Consider the following 23912-nt stretch of genomic DNA (forward strand, 5'->3'; position numbering starts at 1 on the left):
ACTACTACATCTTATCACACAACTTGACTACTAACTACTACATCTTATCACACAACTTGACTATTAACTACTACATCTTATCACACAACTTGACTATTAACTACTACATCTTATCACACAACTTGACTACTAACTACTACATCTTATCACACAACCTGACTACTAACTACTACATCTCATCACACAACTTGACTACTAACTACTACATCTTATCACACAACTTGACTACTAACTACTACATCTTATCACACAACTTGACTACTAACTACTACATCTCATCACACAACTTGACTACTAACTACTACATCTTATCACACAACTTGACTACTAACTACTACATCTTATCACACAACTTGACTACTAACTACTACATCTCATCACACAACTTGACTACTAACTACTACATCTTATCACACAACCTGACTACTAACTACTACATCTCATCACACAACTTGACTACTAACTACTACATCTTATCACACAACTTGACTACTAACTACTACATCTCATCACACAACTTGACTACTAACTACTACATCTTATCACACAACCTGACTACTAACTACTACATCTCATCACACAACTTGACTACTAACTACTACATCTTATCACACAACTTGACTACTAACTACTACATCTTATCACACAACCTGACTACTAACTACTACATCTCATCACACAACTTGACTACTAACTACTACATTTTATCACACAACTCGACTACTAACTACTACATCTCATCACACAACCTGACTACTAACTACTACATCTCATTACACAACTTGACTACTAACTACTACATTTTATCACACAACTCGACTACTAACTACTAACTACTACATCTCATCACACAACCTGACTACTAACTACTACATCTCATCACACAACTTGACTACTAACTACTACATCTTATCACACAACTTGACTACTAACTACTAACTACTACATCTCATACTTTATCCTCACATAACACACTTAGAATGTAAACCTAAACATAACACACATAGATCGTGAACATAAACATAATACACTTAGAATGTAAACATAAACAACACACTTAGAATGTAAACTTAAACATAACACTTAGAATGTAAACATAAACAACACACTTAGAATGTAAACATAAACATTACAATTAGAATGTAAACATAAACAACACACTTAGAATGTAAACATAAACATAATACACTTACAATGTAAACATAAACAACACACTTTGAATGTAAACATGAACATAACACACTTATAATGTAAACATAAACATAACACACTTAGAATGTAAACATAAACATAACACACTTGGAATGTAAACATAAACATAACACACTTGGAATGTAAACATAAACATAACACACTTAGAATGTAAACATAAACATAACACACTTAAAATGTAAACATAAACATAACACAATTAGAATGTAAACATAAACATAACACACTTGGAATGTAAACATAAACATAAAACACTTGGAATGTAAACATAAACATAACACACTTAGAATGTAAACATAAACATAACACACTTAGAATGTAAACATAAACAACACACTTCGAATGTAAACATAAACATAACACACTCAGAATGTAAACATAAACATAACACACTTAGAATGTAAACATAAACATAACACACTTAGAATGTAAACATGAACATAACACACTTAGAACGTGAACATGAACATAACACACTTACAATGTAAACATAAAAATAACACACTTACAATGTAAACATAAACAACACACTTCGAATGTAAACATAAACATAACACACTCAGAATGTAAACATAAACATAACACACTTAGAATGTAAACATAAACATAACACACTTAGAATGTAAACATAAACATAACACACTTACAATGTAAACATAAAAATAACACACTTACAATGTAAACATAAACAACACACTTCGAATGTAAACATGAACATAACACACTTAGAATGTAAACATAAACATAACACACTTAGAATGTAAACATAAACATAACACACTTAGAATGTAAACATTGATAAACAACACGTGTAGCAGACACTTGATTAGGTACACCCGCTATTAACTTCCACGCCGCTTCATATTCATTCTTTCAAAGTAAAGTTGCAACTTCATTACAAGTCATTTCATTCTTTCAAAGTAAAGTTTCACCTTCATTAAGTTATTTCCTTCTTTCAAAGTAAAGTTTCCCCTTCATTACAAGTCATTTCCGCGTCAAAAGTCGGCAGTCAACATATTTGGTTGCGGCAAAGACAAACTTTTAGAATGAAAAGAAAAGTAAGGAAAGCGTTTCCGGTGCCGAGGTGTGCAACAGTGACATCCGGCGGCGAAGCCTCGAAGCTGCCTGAGGGTTTTCGTTCTCAAATATTACTTTTTTAATACCAAACTTATTACGATAAAAAAAAAAGCATAAATAAAAAAGAAGCTCTTAAAAAAAAAAAAACTTTTCCTTTATTTTATTTCGATGTGCGCATGCGCTGGATCCCAATCCGACGGTGCCACCTCCACTCGTCCACGGAGCTCCTCCCCCCCCGGCCCCCTCCGTCCCAGCCCGCCACCGCCACCCGGCTCTGTTGGACCGGACCGGAGCGACTCGGACTCGGACTAGGACTCGGACTCGGTGTGGAGTGGAACATCCGCTGCAGCATGGCGTCTGACGGCGTGGACGAGCGATCCCCGCTGCTGGCCACCCCTACCCCGCTGGAGCCCAGTCCCGCAGGTAAACACGCACTAGACACTACATACTACATACTACACACTAGGTACTAGGTACTAAGTTGCTAGACCCAGCTAGGACCATGGTTTAGTACTGGTGGGCGGAGTCCGGACTGTGAGAACTGGACCAGAGAGTCCTGAGGAGAGAGAGAGAGAGAGAGAGAGGCCTGCAATAATAACACTAATGTGCTTCATCACGAGCACACTAGGATGCTTACTAGCACACTTACTAGCACACTTACTAGTACACTTAGCCTACTAGGATGCTTAGCCTACTAGGACGCTTACTAGCACACTTAGCCTACTAGGATGCTTAGCCTACTAGGACACTTACTAACACACTTAGCCTACTAGGATGCTTAGCCTACTAGGACACTTACTAGCACACTTAGCCTACTAGGTTGCTTATTAGGACGTGTACTAGCACACTTAGCCTACTAGGACACTAACTAGCACACTTAGGCTACTAGGTTGCTTATTAGGACGTGTACTAGCACACTTAGCCTACTAGGACACTAACTAAGACACATACCAGCACACTTAGCCTACTAGGATGCTTAGCCTACTAGGACACTTACTAACACACTTAGCCTACTAGGATGCTTAGCCTACTAGGACACTTACTAGCACACTTAGCCTACTAGGTTGCTTATTAGGACGTGTACTAGCACACTTAGCCTACTAGGACACTAACTAGCACACTTAGGCTACTAGGTTGCTTATTAGGACGTGTACTAGCACACTTAGCCTACTAGGACACTAACTAAGACACATACCAGCACACTTAGCCTACTAGGATGCTTAGCCTACTAGGACACTTACTAACACACTTAGCCTACTAGGATGCTTAGCCTACTAGGACACTTACTAGCACACTTAGCCTACTAGGTTGCTTATTAAGACGTGTACTAGCACACTTAGCCTACTAGGACACAAACTAGAACACTTAGGCTACTAGGTTGCTTATTAGGACGTGTACTAGCACACTTAGCCTACTAGGACACTAACTAGGACACATACCAGCACACTTACTAGCACACTTAGCCTACTAGGATGCTTAGCCTACTAGGATGCTTAGCCTACTAGGACACTTACTAGCACACTTAGCCTACTAGGAGGCTTAGCCTACTAGGACACTTACTAGCACACTTAGCCTACTAGGTTGCTTACTAGGACGGTACTAGCACACTTAGCCTACTAGGACACTTACTAGCACACTTAGCCTACTGGGATGCTTTCTAGGACGCGTACTAGTAAACTTAGCCTACGAGGATGCTTAGCCTACCAAGATACTAAGTAGTACACTTAGCCTACTAAGATGCTATCAAGGACGCGTACTATCACACTTAATCTACTAGGACGCTTACTAGCACACTTTCTAGCACACTTAGCGACTAGGATGCTTACTCGGACGTGTATTAGCACACTTAGCCTACTAGGACTCTTACTAAGACACTTACTAGGACACATACCAGCACACTTAGCCTACTAGGATGCTTACTCGGATGCGTACTAGCACACTTAGCCATTAGGATGCTTAGCCTACTAGGACACTTACTAAGACACTTTCTAGGACACTTACTAGCACACTTAGCCTACTAGGATGCTTACTAGGATGCGTACTAGAACACTTAGCCACTAGGATGCTTAGCCTACTAGGACACGTACTAGCACACTTTGCTTACTAGGAGGCTTACTAAGACACTTACTAGCACACTTAGCCTAGTAGAATGCCTACTAGGATGCTTACTAGGATGCGTACTAACACACTTAGCATACTTGAATGCTTAGCCTACTAAGACACTTACTAGCATACTTCGCCTACTAGGATGCGTACTAGCACATTTAGCCTACTAGAACATTTACTAGCACTTTTAGCCTGCTAGGACACTTACTAGCCCACTTAGCCTACTAGGATGCTAACTACAATGCGTACTAGCACACTTAGCCTACTAGTATGCTTAGCCTACTAAGACACTTACTAGCACACTTAGCCTACTAGGATGCTTACTAGGACGCATACTAGCACACTTAGCCTACTAGGACACTTACTAGCACACTTAGCCTTCTAGGAAACTTACTAAGACACTTACTAGGACACTTACTAGCACACTTACCAGCACACTTAGCCTAATAGGACACTTACTAGCACATTTAGCCTACTAGGATGCGTAATAACACACTTAGCCTACTAGGACACTTACTACCACACTTAGCCTGCTAGGACACTTACTAGCACACTTAGCATACTAGGATGCTAACTACAATGCGTACAAGCACACTTAGCCTACTAGTATGCTTAGCCTACTAAGACACTTACTAGCACACTTAGCCCACTAGGATGCTTACTAGGACGCATACTAGCACACTTAGCCTACTAGGACACTTACTAGCACACTTAGCCTTCTAGGAAACTTACTAAGACACTTACTAGGACACTTACTAGCACACTTACTAGCACACTTAGCCTAATAGGACACTTACTAGCACATTTAGCCTACTAGGATGCTTACTAGGATGCGTAATAACACACTTAGCCTACTAGGACACTTACTACCACACTTAGCCTGCTAGGACACTTACTAGCACACTTAGCATACTAGGATGCTAACTACAATGCGTACAAGCACACTTAGCCTACTAGTATGCTTAGCCTACTAAGACACTTACTAGCACACTTAGCCCACTAGGATGCTTACTAGGACGCATACTAGCACACTTAGCCTACTAGGACACTTACTAGCACACTTAGCCTTCTAGGAAACTTACTAAGACACTTACTAGCACACTTACTAGCACACTTACTAGCACACTTAGCCTACTAGGACACTTACTAGCACATTTAGCCTACTAGGATGCTTACTAGGATGCGTACTACCACACTGAGCCTACTAGGACACTTACTACCACACTTAGCCTGCTAGGAAACTTACTAGCACACTTAGCATACTAGGATGCTTAACGTAGTAGGGCACTCACTAGCACATTTAGCTTACTAGGACTAGGACTCTCCCTAGGACTGCGACTAATGCGATGGTCATGTGAGCAGTCACATGACCAACGCACACATAATGAATGATATCATCCACGACCCTGTATCTGACCTGCGGCAGCCTCCTGCTTTGAAGACACCATTGTTGTTGTTCTGGCTCCGCCCCCTGGCTCACGGCGAGGCTGGTCACATGATGTCACGAGCTGTGATGGAGAGAAGGTCTGAGAAAGAATACTCGCGTCCAGGAAAGAAATAGTCATAGAAAATAGTATAATTGTAAATAATATTATTGAACAGTAAATACATGACACTATAGTAATAGTAAGTAATAGAATCGTAACTAAATAGCGTAATAGTATTTAATAAATAGTATAATAATAATAAGTACAGAGTAAATAAATAGTAATATGGAATAATATAATAGTAAATACAAATATTAGAAAAGTAACAAATAAATAGATAAATAAATAGTAAAATAGTAACTAGTAAATAAATAGTATAAGAAATAATACATTAATAGTATAATACCATAAAAATAGTATAATAAATAATACATTAATAGTATAATTCTAAATAAATAGTGTAATAGATAATATATCAATAGTATAATACTAACTGCGATGAGGTGGCGACTTGTCCAGGGTGTACCCCGCCTTCCGCCCGATTGTAGCTGAGATAGGCGCCAGCGCCCCCCGCGACCCCGAAAGGGAATAAGCGGTAGAAAATGGATGGATGGAGTATAATACTAAATAAATAGTGTAATAAATAATATATTAATAGTATAATACTAAATAACTACATTAATAAATAATATATTAATAGTATAATACTAAAATAATATATCAATAGTATAATACTAAATAAATAGTGTAATAAATAATATATTAATAGTATAATACTAAATAACTACATTAATAAATAATATATTAATAGTATAATACTAAATAAATAGTCATGCAAATAATGGACATGGACCTGACATTGATCTGACATCTACTTTACATGTGATGGATGATGACATGGATGATGTCATTCACATACTTCACATGTGACGGATGATGTCATTCACATACTTTACATGTGATGGATGATGACATGGATGATGTCATTCACATACTTCACATGTGACGGATGATGTCATTCACATACTTTACATGTGATGGATGATGACATGGATGATGTCATTCACATACTTCACATGTGACGGATGATGTCATTCACATACTTTACATGTGATGGATGATGACATGGATGATGTCATTCACATACTTTACATGTGACGGATGATGTCATTCACATACTTTACATGTGATGGATGCTGACATGGATGATGTCATTCACATACTTCACATGTGACGGATGATGTCATTCACATACTTTACATGTGATGGATGATGACATGGATGATGTCATTCACATACTTCACATGTGACGGATGATGTCATTCACATACTTTACATGTGATGGATGATGTCATTCACATACTTTACATGTGATGGATGATGACATGGATGATGTCATTCACATACTTCACATGTGACGGATGATGACATGGATGATGTCATTCACATACTTTACATGTGATGGATGCTGACATGGATGATGTCATTCACATACTTTACATGTGATGGATGATGTCATGGATGATGTCATTCACATACTTCACATGTGATGGATGCTGACATGGATGATGTCATTCACATACTTTACATGTGATGGACGCTGACATGGATGATGTCATTCACATACTTTACATGTGACGGATGATGTAATTCACATACTTTACATGTGACGGATGCTGACATGGATGATGTCATTCACATACTTTACATGTGATGGATGCTGACATGGATGATGTCATTCACATACTTTACATGTGATGGATGATGTCATGGATGATGTCATTCACATACTTCACATGTGATGGATGCTGACATGGATGATGTCATTCACATACTTTACATGTGATGGATGCTGACATGGATGATGTCATTCACATACTTCACATGTGATGGATGATGTCATTCACATACTTCACATGACTTGGATGATGTCATTCACATACTGCACATGTGATGGATGATGACATGGATGATGTCATTCACATACTTTACATGTGATGGATGCTGACATGGATGATGTCATTCACATACTTTACATGTGATGGATGATGACATGGATGATGTCATTCACATACTTTACATGTGATGGATGATGACATGGATGATGTCATTCACATACTGCACATGTGATGGATGATGACATGGATGATGTCATTCACATACTTTACATGTGATGGATGATGACATGGATGATGTCATTCACATACTGCACATGTGATGGATGATGACATGGATGATGTCATTCACATACTTTACATGTGATGGATGATGACATGGATGATGTCATTCACATACTTCACATGTGACGGATGATGTCATTCACATACTTTACGTGTGATGGATGATGACATGGATGATGTCATTCACATACTTCACATGTGACGGATGATGTCATTCACATACTTTACATGTGATGGATGATGACATGGATGATGTCATTCACATACTTCACATGTGACGGATGATGTCATTCACATACTTTACATGTGATGGATAATGACATGGATGATGTCATTCACATACTTTACATGTGACGGATGATGTCATTCACATACTTTACATGTGATGGATGATGACATGGATGATGTCATTCACATACTTCACATGTGACGGATGATGTCATTCACATACTTTACATGTGATGGATGATGACATGGATGATGTCATTCACATACTTCACATGTGACGGATGATGTCATTCACATACTTTACATGTGATGGATGATGTCATTCATATACTTTACATGTGATGGATGATGTCATTCACATACTTTACATGTGATGGATGATGACATGGATGATGTTATTCACATACTTCACATGTTACGGATGATGACATGGATGATGTCATTCACATACTTTACATGTGATGGATGATGTCATTCACATACTTTACATGTGATGGATGATGTCATGGATGATGTCATTCACATACTTTACATGTGACGGATGATGACATGGATGATGTCATTCACATACTTTACATGTGATGGATGATGACATGGATGATGTCATTCACATACTTTACATGTGATGGATGATGTCATGGATGATGTCATTCACATACTTTACATGTGATGGATGATGTCATGGATGATGTCATTCACATACTTTACATGTGACGGATGATGACATGGATGATGTCATTCACATACTTTACATGTGATGGATGCTGACATGGATGATGTCATTCACATACTTTACATGTGATGGATGCTGACATGGATGATGTCATTCACATACTTTATATGTGATGGATGCTGACATGGATGATGTCATTCACATACTTTACATGTGATGGATGCTGATATGGATGATGTCATTCACATACTTTACATGTGACGGATGATGTCATTCACATACTTTACATGTGATGGATGCTGACATGGATGATGTCATTCACATACTTCACATGTGATGGATGATGTCATGAATGATGTCATTCACATACTTTACATGTGACGGATGATGTCATTCACATACTTCACATGTGATGGATGATGACATGGATGATGTCATTCACATACTTTACATGTGATGGATGATGTCATGGATGATGTCATTCACATACTTCACATGTGATGGATGCTGACATGGATGATGTCATTCACATACTTTACATGTGATGGATGCTGACATGGATGATGTCATTCACATACTTTACATGTGACGGATGATGTCATTCACATACTTTACATGTGATGGATGCTGACATGGATGATGTCATTCACATACTTTACATGTGATGGATGCTGACATGGATGATGTCATTCACATACTTCACATGTGATGGATGATGTCATGGATGATGTCATTCACATACTTTACATGTGACGGATGCTGACATGGATGATGTCATTCACATACTTTACATGTGACGGATGATGTCATTCACATACTTTACATGTGATGGATGCTGACATGGATGATGTCATTCACATACTTTACATGTGATGGATGCTGACATGGATGATGTCATTCACATACTTCACATGTGATGGATGATGTCATGGATGATGTCATTCACATACTTTACATGTGACGGATGATGTCATTCACATACTTCACATGTGATGGATGAATACATGGATGATGTCATTCACATACTTTACATGTGATGGATGAATACATGGATGATGTCATTCACATACTTCACATGTGATGGATGCTGACATGGATGATGTCATTCACATACTTTACATGTGACGGATGATGTCATTCACATACTTCACATGTGATGGATGATGACATGGATGATGTCATTCACATACTTCACATGTGACGGATGATGTCATTCACATACTTTACATGTGATGGATGATGACATGGATGATGTCATTCACATACTTTACATGTGACGGATGATGTCATTCACATACTTCACATGTGATGGATGATGACATGGATGATGTCATTCACATACTTTACATGTGATGGATGATGTCATGGATGATGTCATTCACATACTTCACATGTGATGGATGCTGACATGGATGATGTCATTCACATACTTTACATGCCATGGGGCGGTATAGCTCGGTTGGTAGAGCGGCCATGTCAGCAACTTGAGGGTTGCAGGTTCGATTCCCACTTCCGCCATCCTAGTCACTGCCGTTGTGTCCGTGAGCAAGACACTTTACCCACCTGCTCCCAGTGCCACCCACACTGCTTTAAATGTAACTTAGATATTGGGTTTCACTATGTAAAGCGCTTTGAGTCACTAGAGAAAAGCGCTATATAAATATAATTCACTTCACTTCACTACACATGTGATGGATGCTGACATGGATGATGTCATTCACATACTTTACATGTGACGGATGATGTCATTCACATACTTTACATGTGATGGATGCTGACATGGATGATGTCATTCACATACTTTACATGTGATGGATGCTGACATGGATGATGTCATTCACATACTTCACATGTGATGGATGATGTCATGGATGATGTCATTCACATACTTCACATGTGATGGATGCTGACATGGATGATGTCATTCACATACTTTACATGTGATGGATGCTGACATGGATGATGTCATTCACATACTTTACATGTGACGGATGATGTCATTCACATACTTTACATGTGATGGATGCTGACATGGATGATGTCATTCACATACTTTACATGTGATGGATGATGACATGGATGATGTCATTCACATACTTCACATGTGATGGATGATGTCATGGATGATGTCATTCACATACTTTACATGTGACGGATGATGTCATTCACATACTTCACATGTGATGGATGATGACATGGATGATGTCATTCACATACTTCACATGTCATGGATGATGTCATTCACATACTTTACATGTGATGGATGCTGACATGGATGATGTCATTCACATACTTTACATGTGATGGATGATGACATGGATGATGTCATTCACATACTTCACATGTGATGGATGATGTCATGGATGATGTCATTCACATACTTTACATGTGACGGATGATGTCATTCACATACTTCACATGTGATGGATGATGACATGGATGATGTCATTCACATACTTCACATGTGATGGATGATGTCATTCACATACTTCACATGTCATGGATGATGACATGGATGATGTCATTGCACGTTGAAAGGTGGCTGCTGACACATGAGCTCAGCAAACAAACGAGGACAACATTATTGTGCCCCCTCCCCCACTTACAGCAGAACTACCTCCCCCTTACACGGCCATCGCCAGCCCGGACGCGAGCGGCGTGCCGGTCATCAACTGCCGCGTGTGCCAGTCTCTGATCCAGCTGGACGGCAAGCTGCACCAGCACGTGGTCAAGTGCACGCTCTGCAACGAGGCCACCGTGAGTCCACTTCCTCTTTCTTCTTCTTCTTCTTCTTCCTGGCCTCACCATGCCCACTTCCTGCAGCCCATCAAGAACCCGCCCACGGGGAAGAAGTACGTGAGGTGTCCCTGCAACTGCCTGCTCATCTGCAAAGACACGTCCAGGAGGATAGGATGTCCTCGGCCCAACTGGTAGGGGGCTCCGCGTGGCTGTAGGCAACCTCCTGGTGTAGTCCGGCACGTTACAAGTGTGATCACGCCTGGCATGACTCAGCACCTTGCTTCCTAGTTTCCACTTTCTCACGCATGAGCAGAAAGTTACTTTCACTTTCACTTTCCCGCCTGACAGCAGACGCATCATCAACCTGAGCCCCGTGGTGGTCGTCCCTGAGGAGCAGCCCGCCCAGCCTGCCCTGCCCGCCATGTCTGCCATGTCTGCCCTGCCCCTGCAGGCTGAGGGCACGCGGGTGGTCTGTGGGCACTGCACCAACACTTTCCTCGTACGTAAACAAACACTTTCCTCGTACGTAAACAAACACTTTCCTCCTACGTAAACAAACACTTTCCTCGTATGTAAACAAACACTTTCCTCCTACGTAAACAAACACTTTCCTCGTATGTAAACAAACACTTTTTTACGTAAACAAACACTTTCCTCCTACGTAAACAAACACTTTCCTCCTACGTAAACAAACACTTTCCTCGTATGTAAACAAACACTTTTTTACGTAAACAAACACTTTCCTCCTACGTAAACAAACACTTTCCTCCTATGTAAACAAACACTTTCCTCCTATGTAAACAAACACTTTCCTCCTACGTAAACAAACACTTTCCTCGTATGTAAACAAACACTTTCCTCCTACGTAAACAAACACTTTCCTCCTACATAAACAAACACTTTCCTTCTACGTAAACAAACACTTTCCTCCTACGTAAACAAACACTTTCCTCCTACGTACACAAACACTTTCCTCGTACGTAAACAAACACTTTCCTCCTACGTAAACAAACACTTTCCTTGTATGTAAACAAACACTTTCCTCCTACGTAAACAAACACTTTCCTTGTATGTAAACAAACACTTTCCTCCTACATAAACAAACACTTTCCTTCTACGTAAACAAACACTTTCCTCCTACGTAAACAAACACTTTCCTCCTACGTAAACAAACACTTTCCTTGTATGTAAACAAACACTTTCCTCCTACGTAAACAAACACTTTCCTTGTATGTAAACAAACACTTTCCTCCTACGTAAACAAACACTTTCCTCCTACGTAAACAAACACTTTCCTCCTACGTAAACAAACACTTTCCTCCTACGTAAACAAACACTTTCCTCCTACGTAAACAAACACTTTCCTCCTACGTAAACAAACACTTTCCTCGTATGTAAACAAACACTTTCCTCCTACGTAAACAAACACTTTCCTCCTACATAAACAAACACTTTCCTTCTACGTAAACAAACACTTTCCTCCTACGTAAACAAACACTTTCCTCCTACGTACACAAACACTTTCCTCGTACGTAAACAAACACTTTCCTCCTACGTAAACAAACACTTTCCTCGTACGTAAACAAACACTTTCCTCCTACGTAAACAAACACTTTCCTTGTATGTAAACAAACACTTTCCTCCTACATAAACAAACACTTTCCTTCTACGTAAACAAACACTTTCCTCCTACGTAAACAAACACTTTCCTCCTACGTAAACAAACACTTTCCTTGTATGTAAACAAACACTTTCCTCCTACGTAAACAAACACTTTCCTTGTATGTAAACAAACACTTTCCTCCTACGTAAACAAACACTTTCCTCCTACGTAAACAAACACTTTCCTCCTACGTAAACAAACACTTTCCTCCTACGTAAACAAACACTTTCCTCCTACGTAAACAAACACTTTCCTCCTACGTAAACAAACACTTTCCTCCTACGTAAACAAACACTTTCCTCCTACGTAAACAAACACTTTCCTCCTACATAAACAAACACTTTCCTCCTACGTAAACAAACATTTTCCTCCTATGTAAACAAACACTTTCCTCCTACGTAAACAAACACTTTCCTCGTATGTAAACAAACACTTTCCTCGTACGTAAACAAACACTTTCCTCCTACGTAAACAAACACTTTCCTCGTATGTAAACAAACACTTTCCTCCTACGTAAACAAACACTTTCCTCCTACGTAAACAAACACTTTCCTCCTATGTAAACAAACACTTTCCTCCTACGTAAACAAACACTTTCCTCCTACATAAACAAACACTTTCCTCCTACGTAAACAAACACTTTCCTCGTATGTAAACAAACACTTTCCTCCTACGTAAACAAACACTTTCCTCCTATGTAAACAAACACGTTCCTCCTACGTAAACAAACACTTTCCTCCTACGTAAACAAACACTTTCCTCCTACATAAACAAACACTTTCCTCCTACATAAACAAACACTTTCCTCCTACGTAAACAAACATTTTCCTCCTATGTAAACAAACACTTTCCTCCTACGTAAACAAACACTTTCCTCGTATGTAAACAAACACTTTCCTCGTACGTAAACAAACACTTTCCTCCTACGTAAACAAACACTTTCCTCGTATGTAAACAAACACTTTCCTCCTACGTAAACAAACACTTTCCTCCTATGTAAACAAACACTTTCCTCCTATGTAAACAAACACTTTCCTCCTATGTAAACAAACACTTTCCTCCTACGTAAACAAACACTTTCCTCCTACGTAAACAAACACTTTCCTCCTACGTAAACAAACACTTTCCTCCTACGTACACAAACACTTTCCTCCTACATAAACAAACACTTTCCTTCTACGTAAACAAACACTTTCCTCCTACGTAAACAAACACTTTCCTCCTACGTACACAAACACTTTCCTCGTACGTAAACAAACACTTTCCTCCTACGTAAACAAACACTTTCCTTGTATGTAAACAAACACTTTCCTCCTACGTAAACAAACACTTTCCTTGTATGTAAACAAACACTTTCCTCCTACATAAACAAACACTTTCCTTCTACGTAAACAAACACTTTCCTCCTACGTAAACAAACACTTTCCTCCTACGTAAACAAACACTTTCCTTGTATGTAAACAAACACTTTCCTCCTACGTAAACAAACACTTTCCTTGTATGTAAACAAACACTTTCCTCCTACGTAAACAAACACTTTCCTCCTACGTAAACAAACACTTTCCTCCTACGTAAACAAACACTTTCCTCCTACGTAAACAAACACTTTCCTCCTACGTAAACAAACACTTTCCTCCTACGTAAACAAACACTTTCCTCCTACGTAAACAAACACTTTCCTCCTACATAAACAAACACTTTCCTCCTACGTAAACAAACATTTTCCTCCTATGTAAACAAACACTTTCCTCCTACGTAAACAAACACTTTCCTCGTATGTAAACAAACACTTTCCTCGTACGTAAACAAACACTTTCCTCCTACGTAAACAAACACTTTCCTCGTATGTAAACAAACACTTTCCTCCTACGTAAACAAACACTTTCCTCCTACGTAAACAAACACTTTCCTCCTATGTAAACAAACACTTTCCTCCTACGTAAACAAACACTTTCCTCCTACATAAACAAACACTTTCCTCCTACGTAAACAAACACTTTCCTCGTATGTAAACAAACACTTTCCTCCTACGTAAACAAACACTTTCCTCCTATGTAAACAAACACGTTCCTCCTACGTAAACAAACACTTTCCTCCTACGTAAACAAACACTTTCCTCCTACATAAACAAACACTTTCCTCCTACATAAACAAACACTTTCCTCCTACGTAAACAAACATTTTCCTCCTATGTAAACAAACACTTTCCTCCTACGTAAACAAACACTTTCCTCGTATGTAAACAAACACTTTCCTCGTACGTAAACAAACACTTTCCTCCTACGTAAACAAACACTTTCCTCGTATGTAAACAAACACTTTCCTCCTACGTAAACAAACACTTTCCTCCTATGTAAACAAACACTTTCCTCCTATGTAAACAAACACTTTCCTCCTATGTAAACAAACACTTTCCTCCTACGTAAACAAACACTTTCCTCCTATGTAAACAAACACTTTCCTCCTACGTAAACAAACACTTTCCTCCTACATAAACAAACATTTTCCTCCTACGTAAACAAACATTTTCCTCCTATGTAAACAAACACTTTCCTCCTATGTAAACAAACACTTTCCTCCTACGTAAACAAACACTTTCCTCGTATGTAAACAAACACTTTCCTCGTACGTAAACAAACACTTTCCTCCTACGTAAACAAACACTTTCCTCGTATGTAAACAAACACTTTCCTCCTACGTAAACAAACACTTTCCTCCTATGTAAACAAACACTTTCCTCCTATGTAAACAAACACTTTCCTCCTATGTAAACAAACACTTTCCTCCTACGTAAACAAACACTTTCCTCCTATGTAAACAAACACTTTCCTCCTACGTAAACAAACACTTTCCTCCTACGTAAACAAACACTTTCCTCCTACGTAAACAAACACTTTCCTCCTACGTAAACAAACACTTTCCTCCTACGTAAACAAACACTTTCCTCCTACGTAAACAAACACTTTCCTCCTACGTAAACAAACACTTTCCTCCTACGTAAACAAACACTTTCCTCCTACATAAACAAACACTTTCCTCCTACGTAAACAAACATTTTCCTCCTATGTAAACAAACACTTTCCTCCTACGTAAACAAACACTTTCCTCGTATGTAAACAAACACTTTCCTCGTACGTAAACAAACACTTTCCTCCTACGTAAACAAACACTTTCCTCGTATGTAAACAAACACTTTCCTCCTACGTAAACAAACACTTTCCTCGTATGTAAACAAACACTTTTTTACGTAAACAAACACTTTCCTCCTACGTAAACAAACACTTTCCTCCTACGTAAACAAACACTTTCCTCGTATGTAAACAAACACTTTTTTACGTAAACAAACACTTTCCTCCTACGTAAACAAACACTTTCCTCCTATGTAAACAAACACTTTCCTCCTATGTAAACAAACACTTTCCTCCTACGTAAACAAACACTTTCCTCGTATGTAAACAAACACTTTCCTCCTACGTAAACAAACACTTTCCTCCTACATAAACAAACACTTTCCTCCTACGTACACAAACACTTTCCTCGTACGTAAACAAACACTTTCCTCCTACGTACACAAACACTTTCCTCGTACGTAAACAAACACTTTCCTCCTACGTAAACAAACACTTTCCTTGTATGTAAACAAACACTTTCCTCCTACGTAAACAAACACTTTCCTTGTATGTAAACAAACACTTTCCTCCTACATAAACAAACACTTTCCTTCTACGTAAACAAACACTTTCCTCCTACGTAAACAAACACTTTCCTCCTACGTAAACAAACACTTTCCTTGTATGTAAACAAACACTTTCCTCCTACGTAAACAAACACTTTCCTTGTATGTAAACAAACACTTTCCTCCTACGTAAACAAACACTTTCCTCCTACGTAAACAAACACTTTCCTCCTACGTAAACAAACACTTTCCTCCTACGTAAACAAACACTTTCCTCCTACGTAAACAAACACTTTCCTCCTACGTAAACAAACACTTTCCTCCTACGTAAACAAACACTTTCCTCCTACGTAAACAAACACTTTCCTCCTACATAAACAAACACTTTCCTCCTACGTAAACAAACATTTTCCTCCTATGTAAACAAACACTTTCCTCCTACGTAAACAAACACTTTCCTCGTATGTAAACAAACACTTTCCTCGTACGTAAACAAACACTTTCCTCCTACGTAAACAAACACTTTCCTCGTATGTAAACAAACACTTTCCTCCTATGTAAACAAACACTTTCCTCCTACGTAAACAAACACTTTCCTCCTATGTAAACAAACACTTTCCTCCTACGTAAACAAACACTTTCCTCCTACATAAACAAACACTTTCCTCCTACGTAAACAAACACTTTCCTCGTATGTAAACAAACACTTTCCTCCTACGTAAACAAACACTTTCCTCCTATGTAAACAAACACGTTCCTCCTACGTAAACAAACACTTTCCTCCTACGTAAACAAACACTTTCCTCCTACATAAACAAACACTTTCCTCCTACATAAACAAACACTTTCCTCCTACGTAAACAAACATTTTCCTCCTATGTAAACAAACACTTTCCTCCTACGTAAACAAACACTTTCCTCGTATGTAAACAAACACTTTCCTCGTACGTAAACAAACACTTTCCTCCTACGTAAACAAACACTTTCCTCGTATGTAAACAAACACTTTCCTCCTACGTAAACAAACACTTTCCTCCTATGTAAACAAACACTTTCCTCCTATGTAAACAAACACTTTCCTCCTATGTAAACAAACACTTTCCTCCTACGTAAACAAACACTTTCCTCCTATGTAAACAAACACTTTCCTCCTACGTAAACAAACACTTTCCTCCTACATAAACAAACACTTTCCTCCTACGTAAACAAACATTTTCCTCCTATGTAAACAAACACTTTCCTCCTATGTAAACAAACACTTTCCTCCTACGTAAACAAACACTTTCCTCGTATGTAAACAAACACTTTCCTCGTACGTAAACAAACACTTTCCTCCTACGTAAACAAACACTTTCCTCGTATGTAAACAAACACTTTCCTCCTACGTAAACAAACACTTTCCTCCTATGTAAACAAACACTTTCCTCCTATGTAAACAAACACTTTCCTCCTATGTAAACAAACACTTTCCTCCTACGTAAACAAACACTTTCCTCCTATGTAAACAAACACTTTCCTCCTACGTAAACAAACACTTTCCTCCTACGTAAACAAACACTTTCCTCCTACGTAAACAAACACTTTCCTCCTACGTAAACAAACACTTTCCTCCTACGTAAACAAACACTTTCCTCCTACGTAAACAAACACTTTCCTCCTACGTAAACAAACACTTTCCTCCTACGTAAACAAACACTTTCCTCCTACATAAACAAACACTTTCCTCCTACGTAAACAAACATTTTCCTCCTATGTAAACAAACACTTTCCTCCTACGTAAACAAACACTTTCCTCGTATGTAAACAAACACTTTCCTCGTACGTAAACAAACACTTTCCTCCTACGTAAACAAACACTTTCCTCGTATGTAAACAAACACTTTCCTCCTACGTAAACAAACACTTTCCTCCTATGTAAACAAACACTTTCCTCCTACGTAAACAAACACTTTCCTCCTACATAAACAAACACTTTCCTCCTACGTAAACAAACACTTTCCTCGTATGTAAACAAACACTTTCCTCCTACGTAAACAAACACTTTCCTCCTATGTAAACAAACACTTTCCTCCTACGTAAACAAACACTTTCCTCCTACATAAACAAACACTTTCCTCCTACGTAAACAAACACTTTCCTCGTATGTAAACAAACACTTTCCTCCTACGTAAACAAACACTTTCCTCCTACGTAAACAAACACTTTCCTCCTACGTAAACAAACACTTTCCTCCTACGTAAACAAACACTTTCCTCCTACATAAACAAACACTTTCCTCCTACATAAACAAACACTTTCCTCCTACGTAAACAAACATTTTCCTCCTATGTAAACAAACACTTTCCTCCTACGTAAACAAACACTTTCCTCGTATGTAAACAAACACTTTCCTCGTATGTAAACAAACACTTTCCTCGTACGTAAACAAACACTTTCCTCCTACGTAAACAAACACTTTCCTCGTATGTAAACAAACACTTTCCTCCTACGTAAACAAACACTTTCCTCCTATGTAAACAAACACTTTCCTCCTATGTAAACAAACACTTTCCTCCTATGTAAACAAACACTTTCCTCCTACGTAAACAAACACTTTCCTCCTATGTAAACAAACACTTTCCTCCTACGTAAACAAACACTTTCCTCCTACATAAACAAACACTTTCCTCCTACGTAAACAAACATTTTCCTCCTATGTAAACAAACACTTTCCTCCTACGTAAACAAACACTTTCCTCGTATGTAAACAAACACTTTCCTCGTACGTAAACAAACACTTTCCTCCTACGTAAACAAACACTTTCCTCGTATGTAAACAAACACTTTCCTCCTACGTAAACAAACACTTTCCTCCTATGTAAACAAACACTTTCCTCCTATGTAAACAAACACTTTCCTCCTATGTAAACAAACACTTTCCTCCTACGTAAACAAACACTTTCCTCCTATGTAAACAAACACTTTCCTCCTACGTAAACAAACACTTTCCTCCTACGTAAACAAACACGTTCCTCCTACGTAAACAAACACTTTCCTCCTACGTAAACAAACACTTTCCTCCTACATAAACAAACACTTTCCTCCTACGTAAACAAACATTTTCCTCCTATGTAAACAAACACTTTCCTCCTACGTAAACAAACACTTTCCTCGTATGTAAACAAACACTTTCCTCGTACGTAAACAAACACTTTCCTCCTACGTAAACAAACACTTTCCTCGTATGTAAACAAACACTTTCCTCCTACGTAAACAAACACTTTCCTCCTATGTAAACAAACACTTTCCTCCTATGTAAACAAACACTTTCCTCCTATGTAAACAAACACTTTCCTCCTACGTAAACAAACACTTTCCTCCTATGTAAACAAACACTTTCCTCCTACGTAAACAAACACTTTCCTCCTACATAAACAAACACTTTCCTCCTACGTAAACAAACATTTTCCTCCTATGTAAACAAACACTTTCCTCCTACGTAAACAAACACTTTCCTCGTATGTAAACAAACACTTTCCTCGTACGTAAACAAACACTTTCCTCGTACGTAAACAAACACTTTCCTCCTACGTAAACAAACACTTTCCTCCTACATAAACAAACACTTTCCTCCTACGTAAACAAACATTTTCCTCCTATGTAAACAAACACTTTCCTCCTATGTAAACAAACACTTTCCTCCTACGTAAACAAACACTTTCCTCGTATGTAAACAAACACTTTCCTCGTACGTAAACAAACACTTTCCTCCTACGTAAACAAACACTTTCCTCGTATGTAAACAAACACTTTCCTCCTACGTAAACAAACACTTTCCTCCTATGTAAACAAACACTTTCCTCCTATGTAAACAAACACTTTCCTCCTATGTAAACAAACACTTTCCTCCTACGTAAACAAACACTTTCCTCCTATGTAAACAAACACTTTCCTCCTACGTAAACAAACACTTTCCTCCTACGTAAACAAACACTTTCCTCCTACGTAAACAAACACTTTCCTCCTACGTAAACAAACACTTTCCTCCTACGTAAACAAACACTTTCCTCCTACGTAAACAAACACTTTCCTCCTACGTAAACAAACACTTTCCTCCTACGTAAACAAACACTTTCCTCCTACATAAACAAACACTTTCCTCCTACGTAAACAAACATTTTCCTCCTATGTAAACAAACACTTTCCTCCTACGTAAACAAACACTTTCCTCGTATGTAAACAAACACTTTCCTCGTACGTAAACAAACACTTTCCTCCTACGTAAACAAACACTTTCCTCGTATGTAAACAAACACTTTCCTCCTACGTAAACAAACACTTTCCTCCTATGTAAACAAACACTTTCCTCCTACGTAAACAAACACTTTCCTCCTACATAAACAAACACTTTCCTCCTACGTAAACAAACACTTTCCTCGTATGTAAACAAACACTTTCCTCCTACGTAAACACTTTCCTCCTATGTAAACAAACACTTTCCTCCTACGTAAACAAACACTTTCCTCCTACATAAACAAACACTTTCCTCCTACGTAAACAAACATTTTCCTCCTATGTAAACAAACACTTTCCTCCTACGTAAACAAACACTTTCCTCGTATGTAAACAAACACTTTCCTCGTACGTAAACAAACACTTTCCTCCTACGTAAACAAACACTTTCCTCGTATGTAAACAAACACTTTCCTCCTACGTAAACAAACACTTTCCTCCTATGTAAACAAACACTTTCCTCCTACGTAAACAAACACTTTCCTCCTACATAAACAAACACTTTCCTCCTACGTAAACAAACATTTTCCTCCTATGTAAACAAACACTTTCCTCCTACGTAAACAAACACTTTCCTCGTATGTAAACAAACACTTTCCTCGTACGTAAACAAACACTTTCCTCGTACGTAAACAAACACTTTCCTCCTACGTAAACAAACACTTTCCTCCTACATAAACAAACACTTTCCTCCTACGTAAACAAACATTTTCCTCCTATGTAAACAAACACTTTCCTCCTATGTAAACAAACACTTTCCTCCTACGTAAACAAACACTTTCCTCGTATGTAAACAAACACTTTCCTCGTACGTAAACAAACACTTTCCTCCTACGTAAACAAACACTTTCCTCGTATGTAAACAAACACTTTCCTCCTACGTAAACAAACACTTTCCTCCTATGTAAACAAACACTTTCCTCCTATGTAAACAAACACTTTCCTCCTATGTAAACAAACACTTTCCTCCTACGTAAACAAACACTTTCCTCCTATGTAAACAAACACTTTCCTCCTACGTAAACAAACACTTTCCTCCTACGTAAACAAACACTTTCCTCCTACGTAAACAAACACTTTCCTCCTACGTAAACAAACACTTTCCTCCTACGTAAACAAACACTTTCCTCCTACGTAAACAAACACTTTCCTCCTACGTAAACAAACACTTTCCTCCTACGTAAACAAACACTTTCCTCCTACATAAACAAACACTTTCCTCCTACGTAAACAAACATTTTCCTCCTATGTAAACAAACACTTTCCTCCTACGTAAACAAACACTTTCCTCGTATGTAAACAAACACTTTCCTCGTACGTAAACAAACACTTTCCTCCTACGTAAACAAACACTTTCCTCGTATGTAAACAAACACTTTCCTCCTACGTAAACAAACACTTTCCTCCTATGTAAACAAACACTTTCCTCCTACGTAAACAAACACTTTCCTCCTACATAAACAAACACTTTCCTCCTACGTAAACAAACACTTTCCTCGTATGTAAACAAACACTTTCCTCCTACGTAAACACTTTCCTCCTATGTAAACAAACACTTTCCTCCTACGTAAACAAACACTTTCCTCCTACATAAACAAACACTTTCCTCCTACGTAAACAAACACTTTCCTCGTATGTAAACAAACACTTTCCTCCTACGTAAACAAACACTTTCCTCCTACGTAAACAAACACTTTCCTCCTACGTAAACAAACACTTTCCTCCTACGTAAACAAACACTTTCCTCCTACATAAACAAACACTTTCCTCCTACATAAACAAACACTTTCCTCCTACGTAAACAAACATTTTCCTCCTATGTAAACAAACACTTTCCTCCTACGTAAACAAACACTTTCCTCGTATGTAAACAAACACTTTCCTCGTATGTAAACAAACACTTTCCTCGTACGTAAACAAACACTTTCCTCCTACGTAAACAAACACTTTCCTCGTATGTAAACAAACACTTTCCTCCTACGTAAACAAACACTTTCCTCCTATGTAAACAAACACTTTCCTCCTATGTAAACAAACACTTTCCTCCTATGTAAACAAACACTTTCCTCCTACGTAAACAAACACTTTCCTCCTATGTAAACAAACACTTTCCTCCTACGTAAACAAACACTTTCCTCCTACATAAACAAACACTTTCCTCCTACGTAAACAAACATTTTCCTCCTATGTAAACAAACACTTTCCTCCTACGTAAACAAACACTTTCCTCGTATGTAAACAAACACTTTCCTCGTACGTAAACAAACACTTTCCCCCTACGTAAACAAACACTTTCCTCGTATGTAAACAAACACTTTCCTCCTACGTAAACAAACACTTTCCTCCTATGTAAACAAACACTTTCCTCCTATGTAAACAAACACTTTCCTCCTATGTAAACAAACACTTTCCTCCTACGTAAACAAACACTTTCCTCCTATGTAAACAAACACTTTCCTCCTACGTAAACAAACACTTTCCTCCTACGTAAACAAACACGTTCCTCCTACGTAAACAAACACTTTCCTCCTACGTAAACAAACACTTTCCTCCTACATAAACAAACACTTTCCTCCTACGTAAACAAACATTTTCCTCCTATGTAAACAAACACTTTCCTCCTACGTAAACAAACACTTTCCTCGTATGTAAACAAACA

At 38.3% G+C, this 23912-nt stretch overlaps 1 protein-coding gene across 1 annotated transcript in view; it reads left to right on the forward strand.

Annotated features, from left to right (window-relative positions):
- The first annotated feature begins 2534 nt into the window (after positions 1-2534).
- The window catches only part of pip4p2 (phosphatidylinositol-4,5-bisphosphate 4-phosphatase 2), a 36024-nt gene continuing 14646 nt past the window's right edge, over positions 2535-23912 (forward strand). The window contains exons 1-4 of the mRNA XM_061896727.1: positions 2535-2712; positions 11512-11660; positions 11727-11833; positions 11991-12141. Coding sequence (XP_061752711.1) covers positions 2640-2712; positions 11512-11660; positions 11727-11833; positions 11991-12141 — 480 coding nt within the window. The 5' untranslated portion in view covers positions 2535-2639. The remainder of the gene's footprint in view (positions 2713-11511; positions 11661-11726; positions 11834-11990; positions 12142-23912) is intronic.

Source organism: Nerophis ophidion, linkage group LG04 (assembly GCF_033978795.1).
Source record: "Nerophis ophidion isolate RoL-2023_Sa linkage group LG04, RoL_Noph_v1.0, whole genome shotgun sequence".
Taxonomy (NCBI): domain Eukaryota; kingdom Metazoa; phylum Chordata; class Actinopteri; order Syngnathiformes; family Syngnathidae; genus Nerophis; species Nerophis ophidion.